At 48.9% G+C, this 22338-nt stretch overlaps 10 protein-coding genes across 10 annotated transcripts; 6 read left to right on the top strand and 4 right to left on the bottom strand.

The window, feature by feature from the left end:
• The first annotated feature begins 377 nt into the window (after positions 1–377).
• On the top strand, positions 378–2362 carry EDB82DRAFT_508815 (uncharacterized protein). Its single transcript, XM_025728452.2, has 2 exons — positions 378–490; positions 550–2362. Exon 2 carries the CDS (start codon positions 730–732, stop codon positions 2266–2268), a length of 1539 nt encoding a protein of 512 aa, XP_025582817.1. The 5' UTR covers positions 378–490; positions 550–729; the 3' UTR covers positions 2269–2362.
• Positions 2363–2479: 117 nt separating this feature from the next.
• EDB82DRAFT_465536 (uncharacterized protein) lies at positions 2480–6861 on the bottom strand (the record flags this gene model as incomplete). Its single annotated transcript, XM_025728454.2, has 6 exons — positions 6415–6861; positions 5743–6343; positions 4685–5694; positions 4427–4633; positions 3902–3955; positions 2480–3829 (listed from the first exon to the last, which is right to left on the bottom strand). Exons 1-6 carry the CDS (start codon positions 6478–6480, stop codon positions 2480–2482), a joined length of 3288 nt encoding a protein of 1095 aa, XP_025582819.2. The 5' UTR covers positions 6481–6861.
• A 530-nt stretch (positions 6862–7391) lies between these two features.
• On the top strand, positions 7392–8315 carry EDB82DRAFT_547320 (chorismate mutase; the record flags this gene model as incomplete). The annotated part of the gene is made up of 3 exons (XM_065609495.1): positions 7392–7444; positions 7512–7615; positions 7666–8315. The coding sequence occupies 3 exons, from the start codon at positions 7392–7394 to the stop codon at positions 8313–8315; spliced, it is 807 nt and encodes a 268-aa protein (XP_065464158.1).
• Positions 8316–8322: 7 nt separating this feature from the next.
• On the bottom strand, positions 8323–9232 carry EDB82DRAFT_527762 (protein BCP1; the record flags this gene model as incomplete). Its single annotated transcript, XM_025728457.1, has 2 exons — positions 8323–9093; positions 9146–9232. 2 exons carry the CDS (start codon positions 9230–9232, stop codon positions 8323–8325), a joined length of 858 nt encoding a protein of 285 aa, XP_025582821.1.
• A 248-nt stretch (positions 9233–9480) lies between these two features.
• Positions 9481–11676, top strand: EDB82DRAFT_265681 (uncharacterized protein). The gene is made up of 3 exons (XM_025728458.2): positions 9481–10173; positions 10221–10674; positions 10725–11676. The coding sequence occupies exons 1-3, from the start codon at positions 9667–9669 to the stop codon at positions 11594–11596; spliced, it is 1833 nt and encodes a 610-aa protein (XP_025582822.1). The 5' UTR covers positions 9481–9666; the 3' UTR covers positions 11597–11676.
• Positions 11677–15681: 4005 nt separating this feature from the next.
• EDB82DRAFT_265738 (chaperonin 10-like protein) lies at positions 15682–17377 on the top strand. The gene is made up of 3 exons (XM_025728460.2): positions 15682–16000; positions 16077–16447; positions 16497–17377. Exons 1-3 carry the CDS (start codon positions 15890–15892, stop codon positions 17299–17301), a joined length of 1287 nt encoding a protein of 428 aa, XP_025582824.1. The 5' UTR covers positions 15682–15889; the 3' UTR covers positions 17302–17377.
• A 90-nt stretch (positions 17378–17467) lies between these two features.
• On the bottom strand, positions 17468–19444 carry EDB82DRAFT_508828 (uncharacterized protein). The gene is made up of 2 exons (XM_025728461.2): positions 18833–19444; positions 17468–18782 (listed from the first exon to the last, which is right to left on the bottom strand). Exons 1-2 carry the CDS (start codon positions 19116–19118, stop codon positions 17803–17805), a joined length of 1266 nt encoding a protein of 421 aa, XP_025582825.1. The 5' UTR covers positions 19119–19444; the 3' UTR covers positions 17468–17802.
• Positions 19445–19855: 411 nt separating this feature from the next.
• On the top strand, positions 19856–20490 carry EDB82DRAFT_265762 (uncharacterized protein). Its single transcript, XM_065607342.1, has one exon. It carries the CDS (start codon positions 20016–20018, stop codon positions 20367–20369), a length of 354 nt encoding a protein of 117 aa, XP_065464159.1. The 5' UTR covers positions 19856–20015; the 3' UTR covers positions 20370–20490.
• EDB82DRAFT_265757 (uncharacterized protein) lies at positions 20490–21263 on the top strand. Its single transcript, XM_025728462.2, has one exon. The coding sequence runs from the start codon at positions 20611–20613 to the stop codon at positions 21019–21021; it is 411 nt and encodes a 136-aa protein (XP_025582826.2). The 5' UTR covers positions 20490–20610; the 3' UTR covers positions 21022–21263.
• Positions 21264–21505: 242 nt separating this feature from the next.
• Positions 21506–21871, bottom strand: EDB82DRAFT_527766 (uncharacterized protein; the record flags this gene model as incomplete). Its single annotated transcript, XM_025728463.1, has 1 exon — positions 21506–21871. One exon carries the CDS (start codon positions 21869–21871, stop codon positions 21506–21508), a length of 366 nt encoding a protein of 121 aa, XP_025582827.1.
• Between the last annotated feature and the right edge of the window lie 467 nt (positions 21872–22338).

Genomic DNA, 22338 nt, shown 5'->3' on the forward strand with positions numbered 1-22338 from the left:
AGTTTGAGTTGCTTCAAAATGTTAGTAGTGAGTGCGTGCACTATTCTTAATGTTGATGGAGTCATTGTTTGAATCAGTCAGGTATCAGTAGTTTTTATGCATTGACTTGCATATACAACCCAGGCAGACATGCGGAGTCCTGCAGCACCAAGCTCTGATGACATCTGATTCATATCATATTTACCAAGAAATGCGAGCAAAGCCATGTATGTTTCACAGCTTCTCCACAGCCAAAGCCAGACAACGAGGTGTCGTCATGAAATTTCCGATCACTGTAAGTGATTATTCTACCTACCGAATTGAGCAATTAGCCCCGCCAAATGCTAAAGTGATCACCGATAAGCTTGGTATACGAATAAATCATTCTGTTAAAAAGTGAATGACATAGTTAACTACTACAACCATTTGTCGCTTCATGAACTGTTGGAAAATATCTCTTATACCGGATTTTATGTCATATTTGAACTCTGTCTTTAAACTTTACACTAATGTCAAGACGTTCCTCCAATTTCGATTAATTACAGTTTATTGTTCTAACAATATACACAGTCTCCTCGACGCACCGAGATTAGGAAGTAACTTGACTGGTCTGTTATCTCTTCAACTCCCCACATTTGACCTTGTCACGTTTCAAATCACATCCCTCAATATCGGCTCTTTCAAGTACCTACAATAGCAAACATACAACCTTCACAAAACCACAAACTCCTGAAATCCGCCCATGGAAATATGGACTCGTCGCCACTTGTGAAAGCTCACGACCACGTGCGCGCTGCAGGCGTAGCCCACCAGTCATCAGACAGCACAGTCGCAATCACTGAACATACTCAAGCTGCCGGTGAGTTTGCCAACGCCGCTAGGTCGACCTCGAGCATCGAAGCTCTCCGAACCCTCAAACTTCTGGAAGAGCACCATCGAAAGATCGCAGATATACTCAAACGACCCACCGCGCCTGCTCCCCAAGTTGACGATACCGATCTCGGCGAGAAGGATTCGTCCGACAAGACCAACATCTCCTCCCAAGATGCGCACGACAAGAGAGAAAACAAGAATGATTCTCCGGCGTCTAAGAAAATAGCTCCTCCCACCCAGAGGCGATATGCTCACCGCGAAATGTCTTCATCCATTGCCAGTAACTTGGCTAATGCTCGTGGTATCCCGTCAAAATATCGAGGCCAGCCTCTTGCGCCGAGTGTTAGCAACGACCAGGCTCCAGGCAATCTCGATGCAGCAAGCCATCCTCGGGGAACAAAAGCCAAGATGCAAAACATTATTGACCATCGGTCCGGTAAACCAACATGGGTCCCTCCTGCCCCTGCGACCACACGCTCCGATAGCCATGGCAAGGGCTCATCTTCCCCACGGTCTGATACTGCATCTTCCGTGGTCGTTAGTGACGATGGCGGGTACACACGATTCTACAACGCTTTCGGAAGTATCATGAACAAGATTTCGGCGCCTTTGGCCTTTGCTGGGCTGCCTCTGATCCAAGAAGAATCCTCCATCTCAGAACCCCAGGATTCTCCAGAAATGTCCCCCAAGCGTAGTCACCTTAAGGTCCCCCCATCCAAGGTTCCAGAACCAGACATCAGCAAGATATACTCGCAGGCAACATTGAAGACTTTGGCAAGAGAGGGACATGGACCGACCGATTCTTTCTATGTCGTACCCAGTACCGGTCACACCATGTCTTATGCGAATATCTTAAGTTTTGCAGAAAAGGAAAAGAGGCGTCTCGGGGCTTCGTCTCACAGCGACCTTCTTGATGTCCCCGATGAAGATGATGACGACTTTGTTGATGCCCGGGAGGCACCCTCGCTATCGCCTGGAGCCAAACGTCGCATCGGCCGTGCCAGCACTGACAGGGAATTAAACAACACTATCGAAGAATTATATACTGAAAACAAATCTCTTAAAGATATGCTCGATAAGCTGACCAAGCGTCTTCATGCATTCGAGGCCAGTGCTCAGAACTCAGCCATGGCTCTTGCTGAAAGCTACCGCCTCATGCGTCCTGGGTCTCCCTCGGCCTCCCCTCACCCAAGCAAGGTAGCAGATGAAAACTTGCGACGCAAGAATCAAGAGATGGAAGAACAACTCACTGCTGCCTTGAAACAGATGGAGCGGCTCGAGAAGGACAATCGTAAAATGCAAAAGGTTCTGGATAAGTATCGAGAGAAGTGGGAGACATTGAAAGCGGGCGCAAAAGCCCGGAGAGAAGCCCAAGGGGTTGGTGAGAGTATAGATGATGCTTCAACAGCTGGATAGAGATGTGATGATATACTGACTTTGAGATTCATGCAAATATCTATGGCAGCTTATGCACAGGCGATTCCTTTCTATAGGTATAGGCAATAAAACAAAAATATATCATCTTGCGTCATTCCACTATGAGGAGCTGTAGCTCAAGCTTACTGCTGGCACCACCTAAAACATAGGAAGATCATTGGAGTCTGAGGAGTATATTTCTGATAGAAGCTCATGTGTTCCACCAAAAACTTACACTGAAGCTCACGCTTAAACTCCTTACATAGTGCCACCACCCGATCGGAATGACTAGTGTATCTCCTGGTTCTAGTATACACTCCCAGTATTCGATGCCTTCAAGTTCCCTCCTCATCGATTCCAAGTCTTCCTCATCCATATCCTCAGGCTTATCATCCCATCCTTCCAGGACGCCCACGTCCAACTCACTTGTGTTACTCATGTCGACACCATGCTCGGGTGCTCTGGGTCGCATCGCAGATGTAGCACGTGGGGGATACAGCCGGATGTACTTTGCGCCTACGGCCTGACAGAGCAAGTTGTGATAACCATCTGTATGGAGAGGCGTGATGGTGCGGGCGGGTCCGAACCAGGCGTTGAGCTTAGGCACGTCGACGGGTGGTTGATTCAGAGACGGGGTTGTGGGATGAGGTGGAACATCAACCCAGCAGAAATCTGGGATACAGATGTCATTGCGCAAAGTTGGAATTTGCTGGAAGAGGTTATGCTGAGCGAGATAGCCGGTTTTGTTGGCCACAGAAGATTCTTTTTCGACATAACGGTTAAGAAATTCATGGAACGGTATCAAGTCCTGTCCCCAACCGTCATCGACGTAGCTTCGTCCAAGTTCAACTGGCACGAGACGTCTTCCCCCAAAAGTTTTGGATAGGAGGTATTCGGGATATTTCCAGGGTCGGTATGTGAGAGCAGGCCAGTCTCCGATCACATCTGTGAAGACAACGGGGCGAGGTTCGCCCGCGTTGCTGTTCATATAATCTTCGAATTGTGGCATTGTCCACCCGGAGTGCCGCGGACACTCCCTCTCAGGCAAAAGCTTTGGTCGTCCATAAGGTTCACGAGTCGAGAACTCCCGTTGAGATGATTTGTCATGCCTCTGACGTTTGAATGGTCTCTCTTTCTGTTCACCAGCTATCCAAGCCTCTTCAAGTAACGACAATGTCTTCTCAAGCCATTCGTTTTGTCCTCCACCACCAGCTGTGATGAGCGCTCTGTCGAGCTTCTCCACAGTTGCATCTAGGGCCTGTTCCGAAGGGTTCTCGCCCGTAGAAAGAGGACGCAGGAGGGTTTGGAGAGATTCTAGTACACAAGCGTCGGTATATATCTGGCGCCATACGAGGGGAAGAAGATCGTAGCGGTAGGCGTAGAATTTGGACGATGAGATAGATATCAAGTCGGCTATCCTTTTCTTGAGAAGTTCTTCATCAACGCTACATTTTTCATGACTAAGGGTTAGATGTTTGTGCAATGTAATTGTTGCGTGGGCTTGCCTGGCGAGGAGCTGTGTCATGGCATTCGCTGTAGGGTCGGTGTCATTTTCGTCAAACTTTTGTGTTTCTCCGTCGCCTGCAGCCGGCCCTCTCACTTTTACTTGAGCCTCGCCGCGTATGCCTGAGACATTTGAAATCTCGCCATGCTTCCTGTCTGGATGCCCAAAGAGTTCATAAGCTTTCTGGAGATATCTGATAAGGATTGATGCATATTCTGCTGACGCCATATTTTGACTTTAAGCCTAGCAAGCATCCATGAATATCGTATGTGCTTGACTAATGACCAGTGCGACGTGGACTTAGGTTGTCGTGCAAGTTCTGTGTTTGTAAGGTTTTATTGAAATTGTTGCATATTAAATTCTCAGGCTGGTGAGAAATATGGTAGTTTATGTTGAAATTGCCTTGTAACCAATAGGATGAAGCATTCCTTGTCAACCGTTATGGACACTGCAGTCAGCCAATTTTGCTCGATCCGTTACCCCTTATATGTATCACGAACTACATATTTACAATTTCGGAGAGATGCTCATGATACAAATCGTCATGAGCGGATTTCATTATCTTACAGATTACACACGTATATCTTAGCTTGTCCATACACCAACGATACCGTCTCGTCTGCCTTCAACAAGATACCCATCTCTAACACGTACACGCTCCACGATAGCTGGAGTCTTACCCTCCTCAGCTGCGCTGATGCCAGCGCCACATTCCCATTGTCGTCCCTCAACCTTATCGTACACCTTGACAACGTCCTCGCCTGCGGCGCTGACAATTCGCCGAGCATCGAACATCATGTCTGTGACAGGGTTATCGTATGCGTATGCGTCGTAGATAGACCCTGTTCGAAGATCCCAAATCTGTTGCTGTTAGCTAAAGCGTTCTTCAGATACCAAATGACAGTTACTTACTCTAATGCTTCTGTCCACACTTCCAGTCACCAGGTGCACGTCATCGAACTGAAGACATGTTACTGCACCGGTGTGACCGACCAGGCTTCGATGGACCTGCCCGCTTCGAAGATCCCACAGACGAACCATGCCGTCTGCTGTACCACACGCAAGAGCCGTCTCAAAAACCTGCAAAGCGCCGACGAAGTCGGCTGAGCTACTTTGAGATCGCCCTGTAGGTCGCCATGTGCTGTCCGTCGTTGTCATACTTGCTGCGGCTGCCCACATAACATCCAATGTTTGCACGCAGCGGCCCTTTTCAAGATCCCAATGGCGAATCGTCTTATCCGCAGAGCCGGAAACCATAACATCACCTCTGAAGTGAAGAGCCGTGATTTCATCAACATGTGATTCCAAGGTGTACAGTGGGCAATCAGCCATGCTGCCCGGCGGGGGCTCAAGGTGATTGTCCGTTCCGAAAGCAATGGCGTCCTCGTCGTCGTCTTTTCCAAGACCGCCATGAGGGTCGTAGTGAGCTTTGCTGAGATCCCAGAGTCGAATGGTTGCATCCACAGAGCCCGTTGCGAGGATGTTATCCTCAACTTGCAAAGCGCGTACCGATGCAGTGTGACCTTCCATATAACCCATACATCTACCAGCGTTAAGATCCCAAACTCGGACTGTGTCATCGAGAGCAGCGGTAACCATGGTGCCAAACGGAGCGTCGAAATCAATAGCCGTGATCGTGTCCTTGTGTGCCCGGAGCTCGCGAATAGCGGTACCAGGCTCGAAATGCTCATGAAGGATAGGCATTGACTTCTTACGGTGGACCTTTTTCGTTTTCCGAGGCGTACTGCCGGCTTCTGAGGCGGGGATCTTTTCGTATACTGACTGGGACATGAACTCTTGATCGTGATCATCGGCATCACCAACTAGATCTTGCTCGTCCTGGGTCCGTGTGTTTCGTTCCATCTCTTCAGCCTCATCAACCAGTACCTGGGCCTCGTCAACACGAATTTCCATCTCGGAAACTTGTCAAGTTAGTAGAGCTCTGGGAATACAATTGGCACAGAACATACTATCATGCTCCAGCATAGCTTCATCCTGTTCCAACCCCGCTAGCCTGTCTAAGATAATTCTTCGCATGCCGTGGAGATTTGCGATTTTGTTGTCGATTTCTCGAATTTCGTAACTCGCCATACTCTTGCGAGTACCCAGTAATCCAAATTCATGCATCATGGCGGCTTTCTCCTTTTTCAACTGCGTCAGCTTTTTGGGGCTTCCCGGTGTCCCTTCTGAATCTTCCAACATTTTGCGACCCCGAGTCACCCGTCGCTGAAACTTCTTGCCTTCGTCGGTCAGCTCTGGGAAACTGGCCTGGAAGCCCTGAAATAACGAATACGGGTTTTCGTGCTCGGGAATATTGGCGAGAAGGTCGTCGGGCAGATACGTCAAGGCGCGATGCTGAATTTCGTGGGTTGATAGCCTGGAGCGCATGAGATCTGTGGGGGTTGTCCTTGCCATCGCGAACATGCTTCGCTGGACCGTCGGTCGCTTCATTTGCTTGTGAACCTCGGCCATGGCGGCTTGGTAGTGATGAGCCGTGGCTTCGGCATTAGGACCGATCAAATGAGTAGCTGTAGTTGTAACCTTTCGACTGAAAGCCTCGAGTCCGCGCGTCTACCCAAGAAAGATTGAGGTTAGCGATTTACGGTCCATATGGGACAATGGATTTTCGAGTATCTACACACCGACACAATGGACTGGTCGTCATCTCCGCCTTCGTCGAAGCCATAGTGAGTCTCTTGGTTCGCCATGGCCAAGCTCCTGCCGGAGAGGTGCAGAAGCCGAAGAGAATCGGAGGGCCTTGAAGCGATTGCGTTGAGGTGGGACAATGACGCTGAGGCTTCGGGGAGGGAAAGATTAGAAGAATTGGCAGCTCACGAGGAGTTTATCATGACGCGCGCCGGGATAACCTTGGCTATGGAGATGGAGGGCAAAAAGACCCGACCATGGGTTGGACTTGGGCTTAGGAGGCTTCAGATCCGAGACGCTAATGTGGGCAGAAGAAAATGGAAATTCAACTGTAATTGGTTCATGCGACAGCTTTGCCGCAGCGCTGGAACTGCTTGCTTTGAATACAGTGGCGTACAATCTATTTGAGCCCTGCCCGTACTACCCAGGCTCTTAATCCAGGTAATTAGTTAGATTAGATTAAGTGCGGCTTTATGCTGGCTTGCTGATGACATCCAAGACCTCCTTCCTTCCCGAGCTTCCCAATCCCAGCCCCAGAAAGATTACCCCTCCATCGATGCCCGCCCGCCCATCATCTTTGCAGCTCCACTGTAGGTCCCTACTGTAATTTTTCGCACAGGTTCACGAAATGAAATCCTGGCAGCCTAGGGAAGTGCCGGTTCCGCTCATGCCCTCGGTCTAGACTACCAACCATAGAAACGCACCTGAAAGGAAACCTGCATTGCATTTGGGACTTTCCGTACCGTACCCGCTTCCAGCTAACCTGTTGAGTGTATTGGTGTTTTTAATACGACTCGTTACATTGATACATAACCTCGACTCACCCACTTTGGACAAACTATCCCAATTGGAATCTGTCGCTTTTGAACAGCGCTGAGTATTCTTGATCTTTCAGCTCCTACTCTTCCAGCCGAGAAACAACTCTTTGTGATTAATCGCTATTATCACAATCGAGATGGATACTGTTATCAACATGGCCGATGCCGCACACGCACTGGATCTTGCTCGAATCCGGTTCCAGCTAATGTACGAGTCACCCAATTCCACACAAGTTGCATTGCTTGGCTCCAAGGTTCGGTACTGACAGTAGAAGTCGACTCGAGGATACCATCACTTTCCATTTGATTGAAAGAGTGCAGTTTGCATTGAATAGTGTCAGTGGGATATGGGACCCCCCATCAATCCCCGTCCAGCCAAGTATAGGCAATTAACTGTGACTTTCTAATAGACAATCTATGTCCCTGGAGCTGTCGAGCTTCCAGAAGCGAACCTGAGCTTCCTCGACTGGTACTTCCGCGAGCAAGAAAAGCTGCAATCTCTAATCCGACGTTTCGAATCCCCTGACGAGTACCCTTTCTTTCCCGACGCTCTGCAGAAGCCAATTCTCAAGCCTCTCAACTACCCCAGAATCCTATATGAGAACGACGTCAATGTGAACGACAAGATTAAGCAGTTCTACACGGAAAAGTTCCTTCCCGCAGTGTGCCCCGACTTCGGCCGCGAGGAGCGGGGCGAGTCCCAAGAAAACTACGGCTCGACCGCAACTTGCGATATTGCTTGCCTACAAGCCTTGTCACGACGTATCCATTTCGGTAAATTTGTCGCCGAGTCCAAGTTCCGTTCTGATCAAGAGAAATACATCCGACTTATCAAGGCAGAGGACCGAGAGGGTATTGCAGAGTCCATCACCAATGCTGCTGTGGAGAAACAGGTTCTTGAGCGGCTACGACTTAAGGCTTTGACATACGGAAAAGACCCCAGTATTCCAGATGGCACAGAAGGAGCGGCAAAGATCAATGTCGATGCCGTTGTTTCAATGTACAAGGACTTTGTTATCCCGTTGACCAAGGAAGTGGAGGTAGAATATTTAATGCAGAGGCTGGAGCCGGACGCCTAATGTTCGACTATTGCGCAGCGCTCAAATATTCATTAACAGACTTGACCGCCGCAGGGAATTTGCTTGCTTCAACAAGGATCATGTGCCCATGCGCCTTGACGCCCATTTCCTGGAATGCCCGCTTGCTGTCTGCTGCTAGTTCGTCCTCTTTTGTGTAGTTGAAGTTTCCGTGCGCGACCGCATGCTTGTGTAGCACCTCGTCCTCCATATGGAAATAATACATGCCGGCTTCCTCCTTGGCCTTCTTGCGCTTCTGGTTTTCAACATCGAGTTTCGACTCAAGCTCCTGATATGTCTTGGACAAGATCAAGTAGTGGGAGAAATTGTAAGGCTCCTTGTCTTCCACAGCCGCTTCAACCTCGTCGACAAGCATCGAATAGAGTGGCGGTGCTAGCTCGGAAGGCATATTGATGAGACGTTCGGAGAACACGAGTCCGACATGCTTGTTGCTGCTGAGGACATCTGCAATGGGCGCTAGGGACGAATTGGTTTGCGCCTTCTCCACAAGGTATTTGATGATATCCTTCATTGGCTCCTTATCTTGATGAACAGCCGTATTAAGGACGGTGAGAAGGGCGTAGGCATCGTTGGCCTTGCCATCAACCTTGATGGTTGAACCAATGGTGGGTTGTGAAAGAACGAGATCGGCGAGGGCAGACATATTGAAAAGATTCGCATCAACATCGAATAGTTGTCGCAAAAGCGTCTTGGTTCCATGGAAATCAACCTCAGGATCGAAGTTGAACCACTCGAAGTCGACGTTGACCATATCGAAATCCTAAATTTCCAGTTAGGAGGACGCCAGTACGCCATTATCGAAGTTTGCCTACCTCGTCATCTGAACTGTCCTCATCCATCATGTTAACGTCCGCAGGCGGGACGTCCTTGCCCTCTTCACGCGCACGCTTCTTGCCCATTTTGAAGTTTGTGTATAGTTGCGAGGTTGAGTTACTGGTAGCAAAGATGATTCCTCGGCTGTTGAGAGTGTTACTTCAAACTGGCGCAAAAATTGGCAGGTCAAGTTCACTTAATAAATCTTAAATTCCTTCACCGGACAGTGATGTCGCCAAAACATTTTCTGTAAGCCCCTCACTAACCTCTTAAAGACCTGATAAGATAACCAATGTTCTGGTCTAAGCTCCCGGGCCAACACCTCCACTTGTCTGGCTGAATTGGATTGACTTACTCCACCCCCGTCGTTCCCCGTCCGTCCCTACCGACCGCCGACAACTTAGGCTTGGACCTCGTTGCGCGCAACATAACGCAACGTCATTCTTTCAGCTTCTCTTCCCCATCAACAATTCTTCAGTCCCTATAGTCGCTATTTTCTATCGGCAATACCTTATTCGCGATGGACTACAGCTCCACGATCCACGACGTCGAGGATCCCGCCGGCGATTCGCCCTGGGGCAACTCCCCTGTGTCTTCTCCATCGCGAAACAATGCTGCTGCCTTCAACCCCGTCCCAGCCGAGAATCCTCCTCCTTCTCCCTTTCGCTTCAATACACAGCCTTCGAACGGCCTATCTCAAGAACAGTCTACAGCTCAGCCCGGAGAGCTCCCCCGTCCAGGCACTGCAACCACAGCGTCTGGAACTGAAGATGACACCGAGGCTTCGGGGACGCTGAACCCTACAGAGGCGCAGTCCCAGTCGACAACCGCTGAACTACCGACCGATGGCCATGGACAACCCACGACCCAGGGTCAACAAAACAACCAGACTGGTCAACCAGCTTCGCAGCATGGACAAGAGCAACCTCTGCAAAAGCCAGCTGGACCTCAGTTCCGGCTTCAGGCCAAGATAACAGGACTTGAGCGTACTGGCAAAAAGGACCCCATCTTGCGTTTTGATGTTCATGTATGAGTATGATTATCTGGTTCCCAGTATTGGACTGACAGTTGTAGACAAATATTTCCCGCTTTCGTACAACTCAATTTCGCGATGTTCGCCGTTTGCACTCCGAGTTTGTTAAGCTCGCGGAACACCTGATATCTGCGAATCCGGAGGTGTTTGTTCCTGCGGTACCACCACCTTTGACTTCCGCTGGAGCTGGTACGGATGAGGACGAGATTCGTGTCAAAGCCCTGATGCAGCGATGGTTAAACTACGTTTGCAGCAATGAAATCTTGATGCGAGATGATGAGATGGTGTTGTTCGTGGAAAGCGACTTTGGCTACAGTCCTATGGTCAAGAAGAAGCAGCCCGCGACAGGTGTGCGCAGAAAAATCTTGAAGCAGTTTGCTCCTCCTCCTGACGACACTCCTGAGCTGGCGGATGCAAGGCCAACCGTTAAACTATTTTATCTGGGGAGCATGGATGCGGGCCATAAGGTTGATAAGCTGGTTAAAGCCAGGAGAGGTAAGATTTGTTTGTACTATCAAAGTGCAGAATGCTAAACGTCGCCCTAGGTCTTGGTCTCTCCGAAGCCGATTATGGTTCTAAACTTGCAGGTATGCACGTCCAGGAACCTCATCCTGGCTTGGCCAACGCCTACCGAAAGCTTGGTAAAGTTGTTCAGACTGTTGGTGATTACCATGCTGCCCAGGCAACAGCAGAGGCCACGACGGTTGGCGATCCATTCCAATATCATTCCCAAGATGCTTTCATCGTCAAGGAATCCCTTACCAACCGCCAAATCCTAATTCGGGAATTTTTACAAGCGCAGGAGGCCACTCGCAGCAAGCTCAACGCAGCTGACCGCCTTAAGGCCAGCTCGAGTGTGCGTCGGGAGAAGGTGGACGAGGCTATTACAGCGCTGGATGATGCTCGCCAGCACGAGACTTGGCTGTACAATAAAACCAACCGCGTGACCCAGAACCTAGTACAGGAGCGACGAAAATGGTTCTCAAGAACATCTGCCGATCTTCGCCTAAGCATCAGGGAGTACGTACTCCGCGAAATTGAGGCTGAAAGGCGAACCCTGGCCCTGCTCGAGACAGTCCGCCCAGACATTAGATCAATCGATGCTTCGGGCGGTCTGAGCCGATTAGGCCGGGAGGCGCATCCAACTGTGCGTCGCTCGAGCCTCGCGGCCAGTCAAGGTCCCAAGGGCGACTCTTGGAGCGGCGTTCCTCGTCGTTCAGATGCCACGGGTCGCAGTGTGTCTGGCAGTCTTATCAGCAAGGTGTCAGAGGAGGGCGAGAGTGAAGAGAACGCCGAGGCCGCCCAAGGGCTTCAGGCTGCCGGTCGTACAGGCCTTCAAGGCGTTAACGAGGAGGACGATGAGGATCGAGTGGATGCTAGAAACGCTGCGAGTCGACTGGCCGCCAGCACTTTCTGAGCTCCTTTGCTGGAACGCTTACGGATGACGAACAAAGAACTTTGCATCAGACTCATTCCTCTTTTCTCTTTTTTGATAGCATCGCTCCGAGCCTGGTGTTATTTGAAAGTGTATGGTTTACCTTTGTCTCTGGTACCCTTCTACTTTGTGTGTAAGGCCTCATAACTTGCATTCGACGCTGTGACGTGTCTTAATGAACCGTACGCAGTAATTGGCACCATTGACGTTGATAACAGCACTGCTCTTTGGTACACTACCAGCATCTACCACCTGCTGTCCGATCTTTGAAGTGATAAGCGGTGTGTGGACTGGCTGGGTGAGGGATGCGTAGGTTTCAGCTTTCGATTGCGGATGTGAAGTAGATCTATCAGGACAGAGTTTAGATAAGCCCGTCATAATCAAAACGTCGCAGACAGCGACTGAGAAGTATGTTTCATTATTCACATGAGTTTTTTTTTCGCTGGTGTTCACAGACCTCGAAAAGATAAAGAGGTTTAAACCTATTGGACGTTTCTGCTCAACCCCGGATATCGGTCTGGAAGAAACCCAAAATCTATGTTCACCGATGTAGATTCACAGGATAGCACATGCACGCAGCGGTCGTACATAACAACTGCTTGAGACCGTTACGCGAGTGCCAATTGCATATGCGTAATACCCACCCAGCTAACTTACTGTGCCAATATGCTTGCTACATGTGACACAGCATAAAGAAATATGTAAAGTCAGTCAAGTCTACAGTCGATCTTGCAGGAAGAATATGGCGACTGACATCCATGTCTGGTACCAATGCCATTCTAAATGGAGCCTCCCAGCGACAAATTGACCGTGTCATTGTCCCTGGCATGTTAAAAGTTTCCAATGACATTCTACTGAAGTATCAAGATATATGCCCAAATGGCTGGTTATGTCTGTATACTTGTCATGATATTCATGTGAAGGGAGAGAGAGGCTCGTGAGGGGATACCCGATGAAGGTGGGGATAGGGCCAGAACAAGTGTACTTTTACGCCTAGAAGCATGAGTGTGCACGCCTCTGTGCATGCATACTCGGCAACATTCAAAATGCAGGCAAGCTGCAGTAGTCAATGATGTGATGGCATCGATAGGATTTCTCCTGTCATTTTGCAGCATAATACTGTTAGAAGAGCTGGTGCGGGATTGTCTTCAGACAATCTTTGTGACTTGCTCATATTGTCAACCATTCATTTGTTCTGTTGGGATCGGCTCATCGACAATTCGTCAGGTCGTTTGATGTGTTCAAGATGTTGAGTGGCGGTGAGAGGAGCCAAAGTTTTCCATGATTCCTTCGTACCATAGTAGTATGTATGCTCGATGTGTTTTATACGGGCACGGCTAGTCTTTGAGAGCATTGATTTGGACAGCATCGACCAGAACTGTTTGTCGAGACCCAGAATCGTGACCTTTCACCACGGAAGCAATGGGGCCGCACTCCAACTTGGCAACTGGTCTGTGAATCATGGCCATTCTGATCAATCGACTTTGTCGGTAATTCGGGCGCTGATAACCTCGCATTAAGCCTGAATCGAAACTAGCGAGTCTGTGTCATTGGAGGTTTTTAGCCGTGTTGATAGTTATCAGGGTTTGGCTTGACATCCTTGGGCCCTGGGCATTGGCCTGAGGTTGTTGACCATGCCATACCCAGGGGTTGGGATGAAGCAATGGAACCCCAAGTGCATGGATCTCATCATGTCTCATGCATCTAGAGAAGCTTCAACCTTGAGATGGCGCAATGGAGAGATAGCCATAACAAACCAATCAAACACGCCAATCGAGAACGGAACATTTCATCCTCACGAAAAGCCGAGGTTTTATGAGATGACCGCGCAGTCTCGGCACTTAGCCTGCCAGATTTGAACCAAGCTGAAGTTTGCGGCAAGAGCGGCATTCGAGAGTATTTCCTGACGCCTGAATGGAGCAGACTGTCGAAGAAAGATCAGGCCTTGAATTATCGTGGACCCAGTTTTGGACAAAAGAAGATGAGTGCAGATGGAACTAGTACAATGCGTGCGTGCTGCGAGGTTCGTCTTGCATGTGTCGTCTTGCTGGAGAGATTAGGCGCAATCGCAGCAGCTTCTGTTAATGTAATGATCCTTGGTTACGCATATCGTTCCGGGCGGGATGAGCAGCTCCAGATTTGGACATGATATCTCTCCCCTCATCTCCAGACAACAGATCGTCATGAAGACAACCATATAAATAAAGAAGGCGGATGCATCCATCTCCCCCCGTTACTTGGAGGGTTGGATTATGGGGTATGGGGTTCACTCACTGGGAATCCCTGTCAACTATAAATGAGAAGGAGGGATGATAGAACTTAATAAGGGCCGAATCAAAATACCTTGTTCTCTCGCGTGGCAGAATGGGCTATTGCCTGGCCCTTGTTAACGACCGACAGCTTGACGAAGATGACAATAAACGTTTTTAATACACGGTAATGGCAACCGATGCTTATCGGATTGTCCCAGAAAGATGATTAACAGAAGAAGAGAATTTTTAAAGATCAATTTACGACAGGCTAAAATGGGTACGGAACATGGATCTTGGACAAAACCATCCACTTGCCAAGTACAGACAGTAGTAGGGTTATCGAGAAGTGTGCCTTTCCGAGGTGTTGTTCGATGAAATGAAGACACCTCCGATTGGTGAACGCACAAGGTACCCAGCAGCAAAGAGCTACCCTGACGGAGGCAAGCATCTCAACCTTGGTGGCTACATTTGTCAAGAGCTGTGATCTCCTTTCTCTAAACTTCAATCCTCTCATAGGTAGTTCATGGCAAGAGTTGCAAGAGGCTTGTACAGAACGGATTGAACCACTAGAAGGCTTGGCCCTTCAGCTTACAGATGATGGTTGTTGATCAACAAAAGTGGTATTAACGATGAGTTTGGCCTGAACTAAACAGCATCTGCAAACATAAATACAACCGCCATTCGAAACTTACCAGTTTTGAGATTCACTTATTCAATCATTTCTATATCATGTCAATGACTCCGACTTCAAGCTAACAAAGGCATAGACCAGGGTTTAGTCTTGTGCAGAGACCGGCAAGTTCCTCCTGCATAATAGACGTCAACAACAAACACCCTGCAACCATTCTATCTTCACATTACCATGCCATGCCACTCACTCACCGCGATATCGGGCAGGACAGGAGCCATCCCATAGTCCTGTCAGTGCTTGGCTCGGGACTGCAAGTCCCATGGTCCCCGGTCCACCTGGCCGTCTTCCGTTGCAAAGATATGTAACAGTATCTACGGCACGCTCGTCGTCACAAATGACGATCTTGTTTCCTCGTTGAAGCGGGCACCAGTCATGGTCCCCAATCGTTAGATCTCGACGCTCTTCAATACACCTTCTGGTAACGCTCTTTATCAGTTAAGACAGTGCCATGACGGATACGTCTTCTATCTCATTCGACACAGAGCCAACGAGACAGACTTACTGCAGTGCGTTGACCAAACGCTGGCTAGGAGAGCCCTGGAAGGCCAACGCCGCTAAAGGACCCTTGGTAACTAGCGTGCCCCATATCTGCATGCGAGACGAGACGGACGCCCGCTCTGAGAGAACTTCGACTGCAAAACACCCACCAATTCAAGTCTTTTGGCTCGGCCCTGGTCAACGCACATGTGGCTCTGCCGGTACGCCACTGCCATCATGCTAAATCCTGCAGCTAGTAGATTGTTACAGGGCAACAATTTACGGAAACTCTTTGTTTTCCGCCGATAGCTTGTTGATCCCTGACTGGGCCTCTTTCTGTCGTTTCAGACGCCTCTGGGCGCCTACCACCTTGGCATTGAGCAAATTGACGATAGCACACGCCCTGACTCCCGATTACTCTGTCTAAATTCGGATTCATCTGGTCAAACTTCCGGGAGAAGTTGGAGAGGTCTTATCTGCCTACTTAAGGGATGGTGGCCCAGCTTTCGTAATTCCATTTCATTCTCCTGCATCCAAAGAGTATCAGGTTCTGTTACCTGTCCAAATTGGTTCCATCATTTGCACCAGAACGGCCCAATTCACCTCCTTTTATTTTTATTTTTTAAACACCGGCCTGGCTAAGCACTTGGCACGTGAAGCACGTCCACAAACTATCCCGGACCTTCACCCCCACGCGCTCGTCAACTCCCACGTTTCTACTCTGCCCACGAGCCAATCCGCTTTGCTGAGATTACCCCAAACGGCAACTGGTCAAGCCATCGACCAACTTCAAGCCTCCATTCTTAATCAATATCCCACATTTATCCCACGCTTCAAACATTACTCTCAACAGCTATGGCCCCAGTTGCTGCGGGAGAGACCGCCTCGGCGCATCTTCCCGTTGGTCCCTCAAAGCCGTTGAGTATCAGCGCTTCTGTCTTGCATGGTCCCCGCGATCTGCGGATGGTAAGTCAATCATGACAACTGCCCCAGTTATAGACCCAGCCCTACCCGAACACATGCCTGACGCGACGTGCATCAGGAAACTAGGATCATTGAGGCTCCAGCAGCAGGTGAGCTTCAGATTGCTATCAAAGCAACAGGTATCTGCGGCTCAGATGTTTCCTACTACAAGAAATTCGCCAATGGCGATCTTTGTGCCTGCCATCCATTATCCTTGGGTCATGAATCTTCAGGCGAAGTTGTTGCTATCGGTCCGCAAGTGAACGGCTTCAAGCTGGGAGACCGAGTTGCTCTTGAGGTTGGCGTTGCTTGTGGGAACTGTGGTACTTGCCGTAAAGGTCGGTACAATCTGTGCAAAAAGCTGCGTTTCAGGAGCAGCGCCAAAACCTATCCTCATTACCAAGGCACATTACAAGAGAGGATTAACCATCCTGCCGTTTGGTGCCATAAGTAAGTCTAGTATGGCTCCTACGACGATAGTTATTTCTAACGTGCTCAGGCTTCCAGATAACGTCTCGTATGAGACCGCCGCTCTGCTTGAACCATTGTCTGTGGCTATTCATGCAGTGAACCGTGCAAGACCAGAGCCTGGCTCTACTGCTCTTGTTATCGGAGCCGGCACCGTTGGATTGCTGACTGCCGCAATGGCTCGCCAATCAGGCTGTACCTCAGTGACTATCACCGATATTGACGCTGGTCGTGTCAACTACGCCGTCAGCCAAGGATTCGCGACGCACGGGTTCGTGACTCCCATCTCACGTTTGAATTCGTCCAACTATTCTTCGGGAATATCTACACCTGCCACTGGTACCTTGACACCTGCCAGCACGTTCTCGACGGCAAGCCGCTTCGACGGAGCAAAATCTCTGGCTACGGACATACTTGCCTCTTCGAACTCCCCTGGCTCATTCATCCTTGAAGAGGATGAGGACGGCGTCGATGTCACATTTGAATGCACTGGAAAAGAGGTTTGTATGCACACAAGCTTGTACGCAACCAAAGCTGGTGGTAAAGTCATCATGGTAGGCATGGGAACTCCTATCCAGACTCTCCCTCTGTCGGTGGCCCACCTTCGTGAGATTGACATTTTGGGCGTATTCCGATACTCCAACACTTATCCTACCGGAATTCGGCTATTATGCTCCCAAGCTGCGAATCCATCTGGCTGTGGTCTGCCTTCACTAGACGGCATGGTGACGCATCGATTCAAGGGACTTGACAAGGCACAGGCGGCTTTTGAGCTTGCGACACGCACCAGCGATGATGAGGGCAACCTCGTTTTGAAGATTGTGATTGAAGCATGAAGCATCTTTTCTCGTTTATTTTGCAATGCGATACGAAAGATAGACATAGATATCCAGGCAGCAGTATGTTTTAGTAGCACGTTCTCGAAGGTCTTTGGAGTTTAGATATTTGTTTCCGGAAGTCTTCTTAGTCGCACGGTCCCAGATTAGGTTTAAAAGGTCGATAATTTCTCAAAACGATGCCTATCAATTGTTCCAACTGTTTCGAAGAAAAATTGTGAACTAAACACAGAGTTCGTGAAAAGGTAGTGAGGTGAACACTCTAGTATCAAGATATCTATTCTGGTTTCACAGCCAGACCGTTGAAACTTCATCTGGGTATCAAGGGGCCTTCGGCTACTACACTACTTGCTGAGAGATAGTCTGGCCATTCTTCATGATGTTTTTCCATTCGTTATCTACCTCAAACACCTAACGCCGGGCTGAAATCTTCCGCAGCAAACTCATCGTGGCCGTCAGATTCGTTGTGCTTTGAATCTCGCTCGCAAATGAATAATTGTCTTAGAGTAGAATGTCACCAGCCCCACGAATATTATATGACGGGTCAGAAAACTCCTGGCCAGAGCCAGGACCAGGGCCAGGACCGGTCCCCCGGCGATGGCTAGCCTTTGCAGTCTCAACGACGTGAAACTTCTTACCTACGTCGCGGGCTTGACCGAGGTTTTGCACAATACCGTTGAGTAGTCTCACTAGGTTCACGTCATTCGCCTCGTGGAGCATTTCTCGCTCGAAAGAGGCTTTGTCAGAAGGAATAACAAGATCCAGGCGGCTCACAAGAGCCTGGATTTGACGCAGAACGGTTGATGAAGGTGTGGTGTAATCAGTCTCCATACTGCTGGGATCAGTTGTATCACCGTTGACGTAAGAAGGAGGGAGACGCTCGAGATATGTGGTGAGCAGGCGAATTCGGGACTGGAGCATCTTGATGGCATTCGCCTTTGCGGTCAGGGCGGCAATCATCTCGTCCTCCTCTGGTGTAAGTGCATCGTCGTCCTCTTGAGCAAAGTCCTTAGTCTCTTCATCTTGGCTCTCGACAAGCCGGCGCTTTCCTTTGCCGTTCGACTCAATAGATAGAGAGGGCTTGTCGTCCTTGGGGGCGGCGACAGCGGCGTTTCCTCCTGAAGCAGCCACATAATTCATGCTGATCATCTCGGTCTCGCCAGTCTCAACAGAGTAGGGCAGCTCTTTGAATTTGAGTTTGAGTGTAGGCTCTCCATCATCCATCTTCTTATCCTCGCCATCGTTATCGGTTTTTGAATCGTCGACCTCGTAATTGCTTTCGTAGATAGTGAGGGGAAGCTTGCCGCCAACGGAGTGGTCGAGAACCTGCTCGGGATGGAAGCCAAGCAGTACGGCTGACTCATTCCAGCCTTGGAGAATTTGATTATGGATGGGGAGGATAGTCGGGGTGGGGCCTGAAGATGGTAGGAGTGTGTACCATCCAACGAGGTCGAGTTGTCTATCTTTGTGGACGGTGATCACTTGTTTACGGTTAGAGAAATAGGACAGCGATTCATGCGGGATGACTGACTCTGTTCTAGGCGTGTGCTGAACCGGTCACCATCGAGGAGGTAACCGCCTTGTGCACTGGGCTCTTGGCGAGTATGAGCTTCGAAAGCATGCTCGATTGTGATTTCGCGACCATTTTGCTGACCCAACAAGACGCCAACGATGGGGCCTTCCTGCTGGCGAAGTGTGTGCCGTGTGATATAGTCGGAGATGGTGAGAAGGACGAGAGGGTGAAGGACTGCCTGAAGCTCTGAACTCTTCTGGTTCGAGAGAAGAGGATTGGCGGGGTTCGTGGTGGTGGTAGTCATGACGAACGAGCTGTGAGAAGTAGGCCGGCTGGTTGTGGACCGACAGTGTTTGAAATTCGAAAACGGTCGTGGAGATTGGGCGGTGAGGACTAGTAGGGGTGTTTTAGATTAAAAGGTCTGGTGTTGAGCGAAGCTATCGTTAGCTTGGCCGATATAGCGTAAAGATGATGAAGGTGAGTTGAAGTGGATTGATGGGAACAACAATGCCCCGCGCTTAGTATAGCTTCAGCTCCAGCTCCAGGCTGCTATTAGCGACAGGTAGTAGGTACCTACCTGTAGTAGGCATCTATGGGTAGCCCGAGGCTAGTAGTCGGCACCTACGTAGGCGATTTAAATGTGGGGGATTTGAATTTCCATGTCAGGTCAGGTCAGAATTCAATTTCCACTTTAATTCGATCTGAGTTGTCTCAGTTACATGGCGACCCTGGATTTTGCCGCCATTTGGGGTTTGTTTTGGGGGAGATGGACAAAACAAAAGTTTTACTTTGTGCTTTGAGTACCTTGAAAGTGGTCTCATCAAGAAAAAGGGACGACTTGTCTATCTTTGTCTATTCATTATTGATATTAATACATTGACATACATTAACATGACCTCGCTCGGTTAGTGTACTAGGAAGATCTGATCATTATTCCATGCCTTGGTCGGTATTCATGCCCTTGTTGAAGCTTTGATCATCAGGACCTGAAGTCGGATCCATTTGATGCGCAAGGTCCTTTGTTTAAAACTGCTCACGGTTGCAGGTCCCTCTCTTCTCGGGAAGAGGACAGAACAGGACAGGACAGAACAAAGATACCTCGGAACGGCATAAACTCTATACTCATCTCTTCAACAAGTGGAAATCTTAATTTATTTTTTGAACTTGGGGAAATACAGAAAGTTAGTAGCTTTTAAGGATTATGTATCGCATCTCCACAGGTATGCAAGTGCATATGCAAGCAGAAGAAGCAGGCATTTGGTTTGGCTCAAACAATGTGGATTTCTGTTGCTCACTTTATCCTTCCTACTCTTTCTCCTACCTACCCGAGTCTCACCTTTTCCCCTTCACATCCTTTCTCTTTTTCTTTTTCAATTGCATCTGTGCATCCATAAGTTCTTTCATCTTTCTTCTTCTCTTTATCTTAGATACTGAGCTGTCCAAAATTAATCTATCTCTGGTTTTGTCTTTAACAACCCATCTTTATCATATATCATTCTCATCTCTCCCTTTGCCTTTCTTAGCCCCTCCGCCTCGGTTGGTTTTCACTGGCTGAATTGTCTTGGGATCTTTTCGGCAAATATCAAATACTCGTCTGATCTCTCTCTCTCTCTTCTTATCTGCCTTCAATCTCCGACCTTCCTCCCCCATCTTGATCTTGATCCTGATCTTGACCTTGGTCTTGATTCATCGGTCAACTTTGACGTGACTCTCGTCTCCAAATTCAATCTTGTCTCACCGCACACCTGCTCAGTCTACTATTGTGCTGTACAGCACAATACCGTCGCATTTGGAATATGATCGCCGCCTTTAGTCAAAATTCGGACAAAATGGTCCGCGTCTCAACTTCACATAATTTCACCATCACGCCGCCTACTCTTTACCTACCGCCGCATCATACGGACACAGCACGCCCAAGCACCACCATGACTTCTCGCAGTGGAAAGCGCCGCCATTGCGATAGCATCGACAGCGACACACCTCCACCAAGCAAAAAATACAAGCAATCAACTTCTATCGCTTCAGATGCCTCAACGACATCTACGACATCTACTACGGCCTCTATCGAATTGGACTATCCCCCGTTACAAACAATACAAACACCACCCTGTATCACCACTTTTCTGCCAGCTTTCAGGAGCGTACAGTACGACCGTCCTGCCTATCGATCAATATCACCAACACCGCCATCACCCAGATCACATTGAATGTTAGATTAGCGAACATGTTACGCCGAAAGATACGAACCATCATTTCTCTTATTTAAACAAAAATTGGATACCACTTTGTTGCCTCCCTCAGCAATGACATGAGGGCAGGCTTATTTTATTGCGCAACAGTTTAGACTGGGAATTCATCTCCTCTTTGTTATTTTCATGTCGATACGAAATATATCGGATCATTTATCCGAAACCCTCAGTCACGAGCCCTGAAATATATCATGTGGTCTGTATCATTACCGACGTTGCACCCACAGAGGAACACAATACTCTGGTATACATCTAGACGGTCATTTTAGGGAGTGAAAGGTATTCCTGTTAATGGGATTTCAATGTGTTAATGGCAGATGTACATAAGTGGCATACAAGAATATTCAGAATCCCCTCCATTTTGATAAAGTCAAAAACGGCAAACGCCTGGCCAACACCCTCCCGTTGTCGTCATGAATCATTCCCACCCCTTTCTCATCATTCAGTCCATTTCCCACCACATGACATCCTCCTCTTGATAAGGCACGCTGATTTCAAAGTTGCGCTCCATAGTATTCATGGAATTCTCCATAACTAGACGTTCCACCTGCATCATGGCGTTTCCATCGCCCGTCCGTTTGGCCGCCATGTACAGCTCCATGAGCTCGGCGTTCCGGCTTTCGTAATCCTGCCGAACACGGCGCCTCCGAGCCGCTGGATCACACGCTGCACACGTGTCGTTGAGATGTTGAGTTTTGACGCTGGGCGTACATGATCTTGGGCGAGAGCGTGAATATGAACGTAATCTTGAGATGGGCCGCAAGCCACATGTTGTGGCAGTGTTTGTGAATATGTGACCGCACGCCATCGTTGTTCTGATGCTTGAGCACATGGCAGCAGCGATTGAGTTTGGAGAATGTATAACACGGTTCCTCGGGTTAAGAATCAAGTAGAGAGGTATAAGTCATTCACAACAGATAGATGGCGGGAGAGAGGCGTAAATATGCCTGGGACTTTGCGTCGTCGTGGAACTAGATGTGGGCAAACCCACATTAAAGGTTAATTCACAATTTGGGGGAAGTTAGAGATGTGAAATGACACCAAATTCCAAGAATTACACAAATTGTGCCTTCTTTTCGAGTCTTTTTCATATCTTGGAGATGGGTCCCCTGTCGAGATTTGGCTGGTGGATGTCGCATGATGATCATGGCACTTACAGGTCTCACCGCCATCGTCACTCGACTACGCCGTACAAGTCATAACAAAAAAAAGGAACAAGACATGACACCTGAGTCTAAAGATGAAGGATGTACGGTGAGTTGTTCCAACAGCAAA

The sequence above is a fragment of the Fusarium venenatum genome (genome assembly GCF_020744135.1).
Source record: "Fusarium venenatum strain MPI-CAGE-CH-0201 chromosome Unknown EDB82scaffold_3, whole genome shotgun sequence".
Classification (NCBI taxonomy): domain Eukaryota; kingdom Fungi; phylum Ascomycota; class Sordariomycetes; order Hypocreales; family Nectriaceae; genus Fusarium; species Fusarium venenatum.